This window comes from Hylobates moloch, unplaced genomic scaffold (genome assembly GCF_009828535.3).
Source record: "Hylobates moloch isolate HMO894 unplaced genomic scaffold, HMol_V3 SCAFFOLD_16, whole genome shotgun sequence".
NCBI classification, from domain to species: domain Eukaryota; kingdom Metazoa; phylum Chordata; class Mammalia; order Primates; family Hylobatidae; genus Hylobates; species Hylobates moloch.
Window position 1 is genome coordinate 30651641 of NW_026652291.1, and position 13770 is coordinate 30665410.

Sequence of the window (13770 nt, forward strand, 5' to 3'; positions counted from 1 at the left end):
TCAGAATGTGACCATGGGTGAAACTGGGAGGTCAGTAAATACTATGAGGGTGGGGAGTGGTTTGAGAGCTGTTGTAGAGCAGTGGGACATTTTGTAAAGTTGATGTCAGTGAGTGATGAATTGATAGAGCTAACTCCCTGGTCATGAGGAGGTTTCAAGAAGACAGTTGTTTGGGGAAAAAGTAGTAATTGGTCTGTTGAGTTTTAAATGATGAATAGAGGTGGGGCAGAAATGTAGCACTGACTTATTGGAGAAGGTTTAGCTGATCTTGAAAGTCAGTAGTGATGATTTGATTGAGAAGTAAGTGACGGGAAAAATGGCTGAGGACTCCACAAGGTAAAGCTCATTACTGCCAGCTTCATGATAACTGGACTGTGGCTCTCATGTTCTACTTTGTCCCCCCTGTACCTGGCACATTAAGTAAGTACTCAGGACTGGGCGCGGTGGCTCACGCCTGTAATCCCAGCACTTTGGGAGGTTGAGGCGGGTGGATCACGAGGTCATGAGATCGAGACCATCCTGGCTAACACGGTGAAACCTCGTCTCTACTAAAAATACAAAAAATTAGCCGGGCATGGTGGCAGGCGCCTGCAGTGCCAGCTACTCGGGAGGCTGAGGCAGGAGAATGGCGTGAACCCGGGAGGCAGAGCTTTCAGTGAGCCGAGATCACGCCACTGCACTCCAGCCTGGGTGACAGTGTGAGACTCCCGTCAAAAAAAAAAAAAAAAAAAAAAAAAGTAAGTACTCAGTATTTGTTGGACAAATTATTTTAGGATGAGTTTTTAACCCTTTATTGTAAAATTTTTTTAGGCATAAAATTAGAATAGTTTAAAGAACTCCCATGTAGACTGTTTAGGGGCAGTAATAGAAGCCATGCCTTTTGAAATTCAGATGCATTTCTCTTTGAAGAAAGTGTGGGCCAATAGAGAGGAGTTTCCTATCAGCTTTGAAGTAAAGGAGTAGTGATACTGGTGCTACTATTGATAATAATTGTAATAATCATTAAAACTTTGAGAACTCACTGTGTGCCAGGCACTGCTATAGGCTGCTTACATGTGTTAACTCATTTAATCCTCACAGCACCCCATGAGGTACATGTAAGGAAACTGGCACTCCTTTACAAAGATTAAATGACTTGTCCAGGGTCACATTATGAATGATGGGGCATGGATTCGAAGCCAGGTAATCTAACTCTAGAGTCTGTCCCCTTATCCTGTATCTTATACTATTTGTTGTGCTGTTTGGCTAGAGCTTTGATGGCTGTGAGGAGTTGCACTGAAGTCATATCATACTAAAGGAGATGATACCATAGAAACTATTAAATTGCAACTCTTTTTACAGCAATGAGATTCTGAAGCCTAGCTAGGTCACACAGTTTGCAGTCCTGGGATTGTTCTCCAGGCTTCTCAATTACTGCATGTCAGCTGTCTCTCACAAAAGGTTGTTGCAATTGTTGGAGATAGTAGGTGGAAATTTTTCTAGCCCTCATGACTCAAGCCATACATTTGGCACTGCTTTTATTCCTCTAAGAAGACCACAAATCTGTAATACCAGCCACATGTACTTCATTTCTTTGCTGAGTGCTGTAACTTCCCTGAGAACCAGAAATTTCACATCTAGGGTCAGATTGGCATCCCGCTGAGGAAGTACCTAAGGCAGTTAAACTGCCAGTTTTGGTCCCACCAAGTCATCTAGTGCATCCTGTAAGATGCAGACAGATGCTTTTTGAGAGATCGTAGCAGCTTTTTGAGATGATAGCTATTGGGTCCCCAGCTAATTCAGCATAGGGTCCCAAGAGATGAGATACTTGTTTGGGAAGGAGGTTCAGTAGTTGTGATCCCAAATTTTGGCCCTTTATATTGTCTATAATAGACCCTTTTGAGAGCATCCATGTGACAATTCTAATGTTCCCAGTGTGGATTTCTTTTCTAGTAGAACTTCAGATATCACTCTAGGTAGGATTTCTATGAAACTTTTGACGGTCATTCCTCAAATTACCTACTCTCTCTGGGTTCCATTGGGTATATTGTTATCACAGGAACTAAGCAAGCACAATCAGGTGTAAAAACACACCCTGAAAAAAAGTTGTTTTGGTCCCTCCCAGATCTGAGCCTAGAAATTTTTAGCTGTCTTGTCTCTACGTAATATTCTAGTGCTGATATGCTGGGTCAAGATAACATTGACAGCCTTAGTGTACACTGACTTGAAAAGAAAGAGTGAATTCAGTGCGTTGTGAAATAGCATATACAGCCTGTGCTAAGATCAGACTCAGTGATAAGATATGAACGCTAGCATACATTGCATTTTTCCTTGGCAGTACTTTTATTGGTTCACATGATCAAATGAGTAATTAAGATTGAAGTCTTATTCTGGAAACAAGTTTAACAACAGTGAAAGTCTTCCCTCAAACTCCTACCTTGACAGGCATGACTCAGGATGAAAAGTACAGTCTCCTTTTGTTCCTCTCCTTGGTCTTTCTGCTGAGCTCATCTTCCAGAGGGCCCATTAGTTTGTCTGATTGGTAACAGCATAAATGATTTCCCTTTCAGACCCACTGCTTATTATTGGGATGACCCAGAGTTCATTTTAATTACGTAATGCCAACGTGATGATAATGATACTTACTTTAAAAAAAAATCTACATTTTATATAGCTATTTCTACTTAGCTGAATTACTTCCAGAAGGCAAACATAAGGGGAAAGTGACTCCATTATCCTCTTTGCATGTGTTAATTAGCACCACTTTGCATGAGGGAGGGAAACTGTCTTGAGAACTATGGATCTAAGAAGATGAAAGCCATGTTACTGCATTTTGAAATTAGCAATAAAGCAAGTGGCTGTTTGTGGCATTCCTAGAGTGGTCAGTAGATTGGAAGTCTTTAAGGGGAATGATGCAGTCTCTTTGTTTCTCTGAAATATAGGGCACCTGTCAAGCTAGAAAGAGGACAGGAATAGTAAGGCTCTAGACTAGAGAGAGTTGTTTGGCTCACGCCATACACTCTACTTTGTATTACTCTGAGATAGCTATAAGGCAGAGTTGGAGAGAAAAACTAAACAAGTTTTCTTTTAACAGCTGCAGCTGTGATCCTCGGCTGTCTGTCGGCATTGAAGGGACCTGATGTTTTACGTTATTGGTATGTTATGGAAAGAGCTCTCTCTATTATATTTTTGTTAAGGTTGCTTGGGTCCTTTTTGCCTTTCTGCCTATTCCTTTCGCTTTGAAAATGGAGCTGAAAATATTTCTAGTTGTGCCAGAATGTACCTTCACAGAGTTGGCATTGGAATTCATTCATTTGGGTTTATGGAGCAATTATAGTCAATGCCAGACACTGTTTACTGTGGAGTCGAAAGTTGAATAAGACAAAAATCTGCCTTCAAGGAGTAGGCATTCATAACATAAAGGGGAATGGTCAAGGAGGAGAAAAGTTATACCAGATGAATGTGCAGGAGTTTGAAGGAGCCCAGAAAAGGGAACTGCTAACTCTGGTGGGGATTGGAGAAGACTTTTGCCAAGTACACAAGGGAGGGGAGGGCTCCCAGATAATGCATTCTTTTTTTTTTTTTTTTTTTTGAGACAGAGTCTTGCTGTCACCCAGGTTGGAGTGCAGTGGCGCGATCTTGGCTCACTGTAGGCTCTGCCCCCCGGGGTTCACGCCATTCTCCTGCCTCAGCCTCCCGAGTAGCTGGGACTACAGGCACCCGCCACCTCGCCCGGCTAATTTTTTGTATTTTTAGTAGAGACGGGGTTTCACCGTGTTAGCCAGGATGGTCTCGATCTCCTGACCTCGTGATCCGCCCGCCTCGGCCTCCCAAAGTGCTGGGATTACAGGCGTGAGCCACCGCGCCCAGCCAAATAATGCATTCTTTAAGAAGGAAATGGTGGGAACCAAAGGCACATCCTTTTTACTGCTTCTGTGGGGGGCCCAGCAAGTGCAGGAAGGTGGGGAGCAGGGCGGACATTATATGCAGCTCATATAGAGCAAGAGTTTGCAAACTTTTTCTATAAAAGGCCAGAGAGTAAATATTTTTGGTTCTGAAGGCTCATTTCAATGACTCAACTCTGCCAGTGTGGTGCAAAAGTAGCCATAGACAATTTATAAATGATAGGTGTGGCTGTATCCCAATGGAACTTTATTTACCGAAATAGGCAGTGGTGGGCTTTGGCCTGAGGACTGTAGTTACTGACCCCTGGTGTAGAAGTTCCTTTCTTATCCACAGAGGTAGTGCCCAGTGCAGTTTCTTTGGCAGTCTTACAGTCTCATCCTGACCTCCTTTAATTTTTGAGAAATGGCTGGACTGTTGCATAATGAAAAGCTGTAATGTGTAACTGGCAGGCGGTTTGTGTGTTCTCTCTTTTGCATAGGTGGAATCACAGTATCTGTGGTTGCATTCTTCTTCACAATTAAGTTCCTCTTTGAGCTTGCCGCACGTGTAGTCAGCTTCCTCCAGAATGAGGACCGCGAGCGCCGAGGGGACCGGACTATTTATGACTACGTGCGGGGAAATTACCTGGATCCCCGGTCTTGCAAAGTCTTCTGGGATTGGAAGGACCCCTATGAGGTGGGCCACAGCATGGCCTTCCGAGTGCATGTAAGGGAATGTTTCTGTCTCCATTGGGGTTTCTGAGTAACTTGCTTTCCAGAGCCCAGTTCAACACTACCAGGTGCTGGCCTGGAATGTTAACATTTTTTCTTGTTTTTCAACCCCTTCCAGGAACTAGTGAATTGCTACTATCTAAAGAGTCACAAATCTCTCAGTCATTTTGATTTAATAGGTCCTTAGCTTTGAAGAAGTATAAAGCTTAATGTCACCTTTTCAAAATAAGAAAAATATTACAGAAAAGAATAAGTATTATAGAGAGGGGTTAGCAAATCAGGCCCACCTTCTGTTTCTTTAAATACATTTGTCTTGGAACACAGCCACACCCATTCATCATGTATTGACTATGGCTGTTTTCACACCTGAGTAGCTATGACAGTTGAGTAGTTGTGTACGGCCCACAAAGCCAAAACATTTACTCTCTGGCACTTTACAGAAAATATTTCCCAACTCCTGCCTTGACTTCTCCACTGTAGCATTAAGCTTGGCTTGAGAGTCTGAACCCCTCCTACCTTTGTCTGGTAACACTTTCGTTCACTCATTGCAAGTGCTGCCGGCTAACTTACCTTTAAATTTGGGTTAGCATTGATAATATAAAGGGCTGGTAAGACCAAGGAGGCAGCATTGGTGGTTCAGAAGTGGCAAGTTAAAATGTACATTTTCTTGATTTAGTGGTAAATTCTACCCTTGTCCTCTGAACAAGTTAAGAATTTGCTAATGACTTAATGGTTTTCTTTAGAGTATTGAGGGGATTTGTTTCTCTCTGTGTTTTTGTAAGCAGGACTGTGAGGAACAGGGTAGGTACTGGGATTTACCAGTGTGGTCTCTGCCAGCTACTTCCTCTCTCCCCACTCACTCTACACTGGAAATGTTTTTTTCCTCTGCTTGCTAACATGTGTCCTTCTTCTCCCCATGGCAGTTATTCTATAAGAATGGGCAGCCTTTCCCTGCACATCGGCCTGTGGGACTAAGAGTTCACATCTCTCATGTCGAGCTAGCAGTGGAAATTCCAGTGACCCAGGAAGTCCTTCAGGAGCCCAATTCCAACGTAGTAAAAGTGGCCTTCACTGTGCGCAAAGCTGGGCGTTATGAAATCACAGTGAAGCTTGGTGGATTAAATGTGGCATATAGTCCCTACTACAAAATTTTTCAACCTGGTAGGTTCTTTTTTCCTTTCTTTTTCCCTTTGTCTCCTTCCCTCTGTCTCACTCTTTCCATCCTGTCTTTCCTTTTTAAAAATAATACCTTTATTGAGATTTAATTCACATGCCATAAAATTCATCCTTTTAAAGTATACAGTTTAATGGTTCTTTAAATGCAGCCGTCATCACAGTCGATTTTAGAGCATTTTCATCACCTCAAAAAGAAACCCCATACATGTTAGTAGTCACTTTTTCCCCAAATCCCCCAGACCTAGGCAGCCACTCATCAGCTGCCTCTGTGGATTTGCCTACTGTGTTTGGCTGCTTTTGTCTTGCTGTAAAGAAATACCTGAGACTGAGTATTTATAAAGAAAAGAGGTTTATTTGGCTCATGGTTCTGCAAACTGTACAAAAAGCATAGCACCAGCATCTGCTTCTGGTGAGGCCTCACGAAGCTTCCACTCATGGTGGAAGGTGAAACGGGAGCAGGAGTGTCAAATGGTGAGAGAGGGAGCAAGAGAGAGAGGGAGGAGGTGCTGGGCTTTTCTAAACAAACAGATCTTTTATGAACTCAGAACAAGAGCTTATTCATCACCATGAGGAGGGGACCAAGCCATTCATGAGGGATCCTCCCCTATGACCCCATCACCTCCCACCAGGCCCCACCTCCAACACTAGGAATCACATTTCAGCATGCGATTTGGAGGGTACTAGTATCTAAACCAGATTCAGTCATGCTGTAGTGTGAATCTGTACTTCATTGCTTTTTATTGACAAATAATATTCCATTGTGTGTACATGCCATATTTATCCTTTCATCAGTTGGTGGTCAAGTTGTTTCTACTTTTGGGTACTGTAAGCAATACTGCTGTGAACATTTGTGTACAAGTTTTTGTGTTGACATGTTTTTGTTACTCTGGGAGTAAAATTGCTGAGTCATTAGTTTGGTTAGTTCTTAAGGGCTAAGGGCTGTGGCATCCACAGATAATAGTACCTAGGGTCCCTGGGTAACTTTTGAAGTGAAACCGTACTGAGTGGGGCCTTAAGATTTGTGTATCTTTGCTTGACTAGTCCTTAATTTTCTTTCTCTGATAGCGGAGTAAAGCTCTGGACAAAGTGGCTCCCAAGCCATCTCTCTCTCCATGTATCCTCTCCTTTGCTTAAGTGCCTCACTCAGATGCTCCTTTTCATATGAATTATCATCACCCACCTCCTTGCCACCAGGAGAGAACAGCTCATATCTTTATATGTACCAGCCTTTTTTAAAAAATTAAACTTTTTATTTTTTGATAATTGTATATTCATACGCATTTGTAAGAAATAATACAGAGATCTGGTGTACCCTTTTCCCAGTTTCCTGCAATGGTAACATTTTCCAAAACTACTAGTACAATATAACAGCCTGGTTATTGACATTGATACAGTCAAAGTACAGAACATTTCCATCATCACAAGTATCCCTTATGTTGCCCTTTTATAGCCACACCCATCCCCCATCCCCCCCCACCCGGTTTTTTTTTTTTTTTTTTTTTTTTTTTTTTTTTTGACGGCGTCTTGCCCTGTTGCCAGGCTGGAGTGCAGTGGTGCCATCTTGGCTCACTGCAACCTCCAGCTCCCTGGTTCAATGGATTCTCCTGCCTCACCCTGAGTAGATGGGATTACAAGCACGTGCCACCACACCCAGCTAATTTTTGTATTTTTAGTAGAGACAAGATTTCACCATGTTGGCCAGGGTGGTCTCGATCTCCTGACCTCATGATCCGCTCGCCTCAGCCTCCCAAAATGCTGGGATTACAGGCATGAGCTGCCGTACGTGCCCCCCCCCACCCGACCCCCAACCTGTTTCTTAACCCCTGGCAACCCACGAATCTATTCCCCATTTCTATAATTTTGTCATTTGAAGAATATTATATAACTAGAATCATATAGTATATAACCTGTTGGGATTGACTTTTCCTCACTCAGCATAATTTTCTGGAGATTCATCCAGGTTACTGAGTGTATCAGTAGTTGGTTCCTTTTTACTGCTGAGTAGTACAGGTTGAGTATTCTTCATCCAAAATGCTTGGGACCAGAAGTGTGGTTTTGTGGTTTTTTTCTCTCCAAACGTGGTGTAGGAATGTTTTGTTGTTTTTGAGACAGGGCCTTGCTCTGTCACCTAGGCTGGAATGCAGGGGCAGGATCATGGCTCACTATAGCCTTGACTTGCTGGGCCCAAGCAATCCTTCCACCTCAGCCTCCCAAGTAGCTGGGACTACAAGTGTGCACCACCACGCTTGGTTAATGTTTTGATTTTTTGTTTTGTAGAGACAGTCTCATTATGTTAACCAAGCTGGTTTCTAACTCCTGGCCTCAAGCGATCCTCCTGCCTTGGCCTCCCAGGGTACTGGGATTACAGGCATGAGCCACTGTGTCTGCCTAGAAGTGTCTTGGATTTTGGATTTTTCGGGTTTTGGAATATTGGCAATATGCTTACTTACCACTTCAGCATCCCTAGGCCAAAAATCTGAAACCCTAAATGCTTCAGTGAGCATTTCCTTTGAGTATCATGTAGGTACGCAAAATGTTTTGGATTTTGGAGCATTTTGGATTTCTGGTTTTTGGATTAGGGATACTCTACGTATATTCTGTGGTCTGAATGTACCAGTTTGTTTAACTATTCACCTGTTAAAGGACATCTGGGTTGTTTCCATTTGGGGGCTATGATGAATAAAGCTGCTATAAATATTCACTTACAGGTTTTTATGTGAACATAAATTTTCATTTCTCTAGTATGCAGTTGCTGAGATGTATTGCAGTTGTATGCTTAGTTTCTTTTAAATTGCCAAATTCTTTTCCAGAGTGGCTGTAGCATTTTACATTCCCACCAGCAATGTATGAATGGTCCAGTTTCTTCACATCCTTGCTAACATTTAATGTTGTCATTATTTTTTATTTTAGCCATTGTGATAAGTGTGTAGTGGTATCTCATCGTGCTTTTAATTTGCATTTCTTAAATAGTTAATGCTATTGAACATCTTTTCATGTGCCTGTCTGTCATCTATGTATCCTCTGGTGAAATGTCTCTTCATGTCTTTTGTCCCTTTCCTTTTCTTTTCTCTTCTCTTCTCTTCTCTTTTCTTTCTTTCTTTTTTTTTTTTTTTTTTTAGACATCCTTGCTCTTGCCCAGGCTGGTGTACACTGGTACTACCTTGGCTCACTGTAACCTCCACTTCCCAGGTTCAGGCAATTCTCCTGTGTCAGTCTCCTGAGTAGCTGGGATTACAGGCACGCACCACCATGCCTGGCTAATTTTTGTATATTTTGTAGAGACAGAGTTTTGCCATGTTGGCCAGGCGGGTCTGGAACTCCTGAGCTCAAGCGATCCACCCCCTTGGCCCTGCAAAGTGCTGGGATTACAGGCATGAGCCACCACACCTGGCCGTTTTGCCCATTATCTAATGGGATGATTATTTATTTATTTATTTATTATTTTCTTTTTTTTGAGATGGAGTCTCGTTCTGACGCCCAAGCTGGAGTGCAATGGCACAATCTCAGCTCACTGCAACCTCCGCCTCCCAGGTTCAAGCAATTCTCCTGCCTCAGCCTCCCAAGTAGCTGGGATTACAGGCATCTGCTATCACGCCCAGCTAGTTTTTTGTATTTTTAGTAGAGATGGGGTTTTGCCCTGTTGGCCAGGCTGGTCACAAACTCCTGACCTCAGGTGATCCATCCGCCTTGGCCTCCCAAAGTGCTGGGATTACAGGCATGAGCCACCGTGCCCGGCCCATTTTGGCTTTTTACTGTTGACTTTTCAGAGTTCTGTATATATTCTATATGCTAGTCCTTTGTTAAACATATGGTCTGCAAATATTTTCTCCCCATCTGTAGCTTTTCTTTCTTTCTTTTTGGAGACAAGGTATCACTCTGTCACCCATGCTGGAGTGCAGTAACATAGTCATGGCTCACTGCAGCCTTCACCTCTCTGGGCTTAGGTGATCTCCCACCTCAGCCTCCCAAGTTGCTGGGACTGTGGCATGTGCAACCACACCTGGCTAATTTTTATATTTTTCGTAGATATGGGGCTTTTTGCCATGTTGCTCAGGCTGAGCTTTTCTTCTTATTCCCTTAACAGAGTTATTCACAGAGCACATGTTTTCAATTTTGATGAAATCCACTTTCTGAGGTGGGAGAATCACTTGAGCCCAGGAGTTCAAGACTGGCCTGGGCAACATAGTGAGACGTCATCTCTACAAAAATTTTATAAATTAGTTGGGTGTGGTGGCGTGCACCTTTAGTCCCAGCTACTGGGGAGTAGGGTGGAGAAGTGAGGTGGTAGGATAACTTAAGCCCAGGGGGTTGAGGCTGCAGTGAGCTGTGATCATGCCACTACACTCCAGCCTGGGTGACAAAGTGAGACCCTGTCTCAAAAAAGAAAGAAAGAAATCCAGTGCATCCATTTTTTTCTTTTATGGTCAAACTGTTGGTGTCTAAGAAATCTTTGGTCTCAGATCCTGAAGATGTTCTCTTTTTTTCCCAAAAGTTTTTACAGTTTGAAAATGTGTATTTAGGGTCATGATCTATTTTTAGTTAATTTTAATATATGAGATTTGGGTCAAGGTCCTTTTTTTTTTTCTTATACATGTCTATTTACTCCAGCATCATTTGTTGAAAAGGTGGTCTTTCATCTTTCTTCTATTACATTGCTTTTGTACCTTTATCAAAAAGCAGTTGGACATATTTGTGGGGGCTTATTTCATTAATCTTATGTACCTATCCCTCCGCCAGTACCACAGAATCTTGATTACTGTAGCTCTCTCTTCTTTTTTTTTTTTTTTTTTTTGAGACAGGGTCTCACTCTGTCACCCAGGCTGAGTGCAGTGGTGCGATCATGATTCACTGCAGCCTTGGCCTCCTGGGTTCAAGTGATCCTCCTGCCTCAGCCTCCCGAGTAGCTGGGACTACAGGCGTGCACCACCATGCTCAGCTAGTTTTTTATCTTTTTTGTAGGGATAGGGTCTCACTATGTTGCCCGGGGTGGTCTCGAACTCCTGGACTCAAGTGATCTTCCTGCTTTGGCCTTCCAAAGTGTTGGGATTACAGGCGTGAGCCAAGTTGCACAGCCTGATTACTGTAGCTCTTATAATAAGTCTTGAAATTGGTAAGCTGACTCCACTTTATTCTTCTTTTTCAAAATTGTTTTAGCTATTCTAGTTCCTTTGCCTTTCCATTTAAATTTTAGAATAATCTTAACTAAATCTATAAATAATCTTGCTGGAATTTTGATAAGAATTTTGTTAAACCTATATATCAATTTGGGGAAAATTGACATCTGTACTATGTTGGATCTTCCATAAACATATCTCCATTTGTTTAGTTGTTTGTTGGTTTTTTTGTTTTATTTCTTCCAAGTTTTTTTCATTTTGCTTAGGGTTTGCAGTGGTTAAGAATTTGTAAAAAAAATAAGCCCCCAAATTCATTTCTGTTTTCTCCTCTTTTTTTTTTTTTTTTTTAAATAAAGAGACAGGGTGTTAGCTGGGCACAGTGGCTCACGCCTGTAATCCCAGCACTTTGGGAGGCCGAGGCGGGCAGATTACAAGGTCAGGAGTTCAAGAGCAGCCTGGCCAATATGGTGAAACGCTGTCTCTACTAAAAATACAAAAATTAGCTGGGTGTGGTGGCGGGTGCCTGTAGTCCCAGCTACTCAGCTAAGGCAGGAGAATCGCTTGAACCCGATAGGCAGAGGTTGCAGTGAGCCGAGATCATGCCACTGCATTCCAGCTTGGGTGACAGAGCATGACTCTGTCTCAAAAAAAAAAAAAAAAAGAGAGACAGGGTCTTCCTTTGTCACACAGGCTAGAATGCAATGGTGTGGTCATAGCTCACTGTAGCCTTTACCTCCTGGGCTAAAGTGATCCTCTTGCCTTAATCTCCTGAGTAGCTGGGACACACACAGGCATGAACCACCATGCCCGGCTAATTTTTATTTTTTGTAGAGACGGTCTCGCTATGTTGCTCAGGCTGGTCTTGAACTTCTTAAGGGATCCTTAAGGGATTCTCTGGCCTTGGCCTCCCAAAGTGCTGGGATTACACGTGTGAGCCACCGCACCTGGTCTCTCTTCCTCTTGATAGTGTTATTTATCCCTAGGAATTGGGAGGAAACCTAGCTTTCTAGGACCCACTGAGCAGATCTTTGTGCCCTGAAGAGCACCTTTAAATGTTAGATTCCGGCCGGGCTTGGTGGCTCACGCCTGTAATCCCAGCACTTTGGGAGGCCGAGGCGGGTGGATCAGGAGGTCAGGAGATCGAGACCATCCTGGCTAACACGGTGAAACCCCATCTCTACTAAAAATACAAAAAAAAAAAAAATTCTCCGGGCATGGTGGCAGGCACCTATAGTCCCAGCTATGGGAGGCTGAGGCAGGAGAATAGTGTGAGCCCGGAAGGCGGAGCTTGCAGTGAGCCGAGATGGCGCCACTGCACTCCAGCCTGGGCGACAGAGCGAGACTCCGTCTCAAAAAAAAAATAATAAATAAATAAAATGAAATACAATAATGTTAGATTCCATTGTCTTTGTTCCAGGAATGGTGGTTCCTTCTAAGACCAAAATTGTGTGCCATTTTTCTACTCTTGTATTGACCTGTGGGCAGCCGCACACCCTTCAAATAGTACCCCGAGATGAGTATGATAATCCCACCAACAATTCCATGTCCTTGAGAGATGAGCACAATTACACCTTGTCCATTCATGAGGTAAGCAGCCTCCCTTCTTTATCTGTGTGCTAGAGAGAGCTGGCTCCTTTCTCTGTTATTCTCACACCTTCTAATTCACTTCGATCCCTGTTTCCTTCTCCTTGACTTCTGTGCTGTCTGTATCTTCATCTGACAATACCTGTCTCATTAGTAATTTTGTGATTTAGATTAGATCATAGATAGGAAAGCTCTTTGTAAAGAGTAAAGTGACTTGTAAATGGGAAAAATACTATATGTTAAGTGATGCCCTGTTGCCTTCCTATAGCTCGGCCCTCAAGAAGAAGAGAGTACTGGTGTCTCATTTGAGAAGTCAGTAACATCCAACAGGCAGACTTTCCAGGTGTTCTTGCGACTCACCCTGCATTCTCGAGGCTGCTTCCATGCTTGCATTTCATACCAGAATCAGCCAATCAATAATGGTGAATTTGACATTATTGTCCTAAGTGGTAAGTTAAAAGAAAAGTATGATTTAGTGCTGTTCTTCAGCCACTTCTTTGCCTGTTTGCACTCATTTGTCTGACCTCACAAACATTTGATATTTGGGCCACATTTGGCTTGTGCTATGGACTAAAAGGCTAGTGATAGGTAATTTTTTTCTCCCCTGACTTCTACTTTAAACCTTATTCCTTATTATACTTCAGAGGATGAGAAGAATATCGTCGAACGCAATGTGTCCACTTCAGGCGTGAGCATTTACTTTGAGGCTTATCTTTATAATGCTACCAACTATAGCAGCACTCCATGGCACCTGCCACCCATGCACATGACCTCTTCCCAGCGCCGGCCATCCACTGCTGTTGAAGAGGAAGATGAAGACTCGCCCTCTGAGTGCCACACCCCTGAGAAGGTGAAGAAACCGAAGAAGGTGTACTGCTATGTGTCACCAAAGGTTGGACCTTCCATTCTTGACATAAAATCCCTCTGCTTGAACCTGTGTGTAATTGGTATTTGGTAGCAGAAACCACAAAGTAACAGTCTGAGAATCAGGGCAAGATTGTTAACTAGTTGTATAGAAAGCCACTTTCAACCGTTAAAAATTTCTTGCTAGCATAAAAATTACTGTTGGCTTCTTGTGCTGTGTCAAAACAATTTGATCTTTTATTCTGTGATTCATGAAACCACAGTAAATGGATGTCACTATTAGGCTACAGGATTGGAGTAAAGAAATTTTGGCAGAGGAAAGAAGGTGAATTTCCCAAGCCCCTGAGCTAAGAAGCACTTTGTGTTAGTTTCTTTTTAATATTTGTTTTTCCTTATTCATTCAGTCCTCATAAAAATGAGACTCTGTGAAACATCCC

General features: G+C 42.8%; 1 protein-coding gene across 5 annotated transcripts in view; it reads left to right on the forward strand.

Annotated features, from left to right (window-relative positions):
* Positions 1 to 13770, forward strand: part of AREL1 (apoptosis resistant E3 ubiquitin protein ligase 1) — an 88595-nt gene that overhangs the window by 24836 nt on the left and 49989 nt on the right. For 4 of the 5 annotated variants that reach the window (XR_009210242.1, XR_009210241.1, XR_009210240.1 and 1 more), the window contains exons 3-8: positions 3074 to 3134; positions 4364 to 4590; positions 5519 to 5756; positions 12303 to 12472; positions 12738 to 12918; positions 13114 to 13361. Coding sequence is in view for 1 of the 5 variants with exons in the window: in XM_032179512.2 (XP_032035403.1) it covers positions 3119 to 3134; positions 4364 to 4590; positions 5519 to 5756; positions 12303 to 12472; positions 12738 to 12918; positions 13114 to 13361 (1080 nt within the window). In the remaining 4 variants the exon portion in view is untranslated. Of the gene's footprint in view, positions 1 to 3073; positions 3135 to 4363; positions 4591 to 5518; positions 5757 to 10786; positions 10882 to 12302; positions 12473 to 12737; positions 12919 to 13113; positions 13362 to 13770 lie in introns of those variants that run through there. The other variant, XR_009210243.1, reaches the window with a different exon arrangement.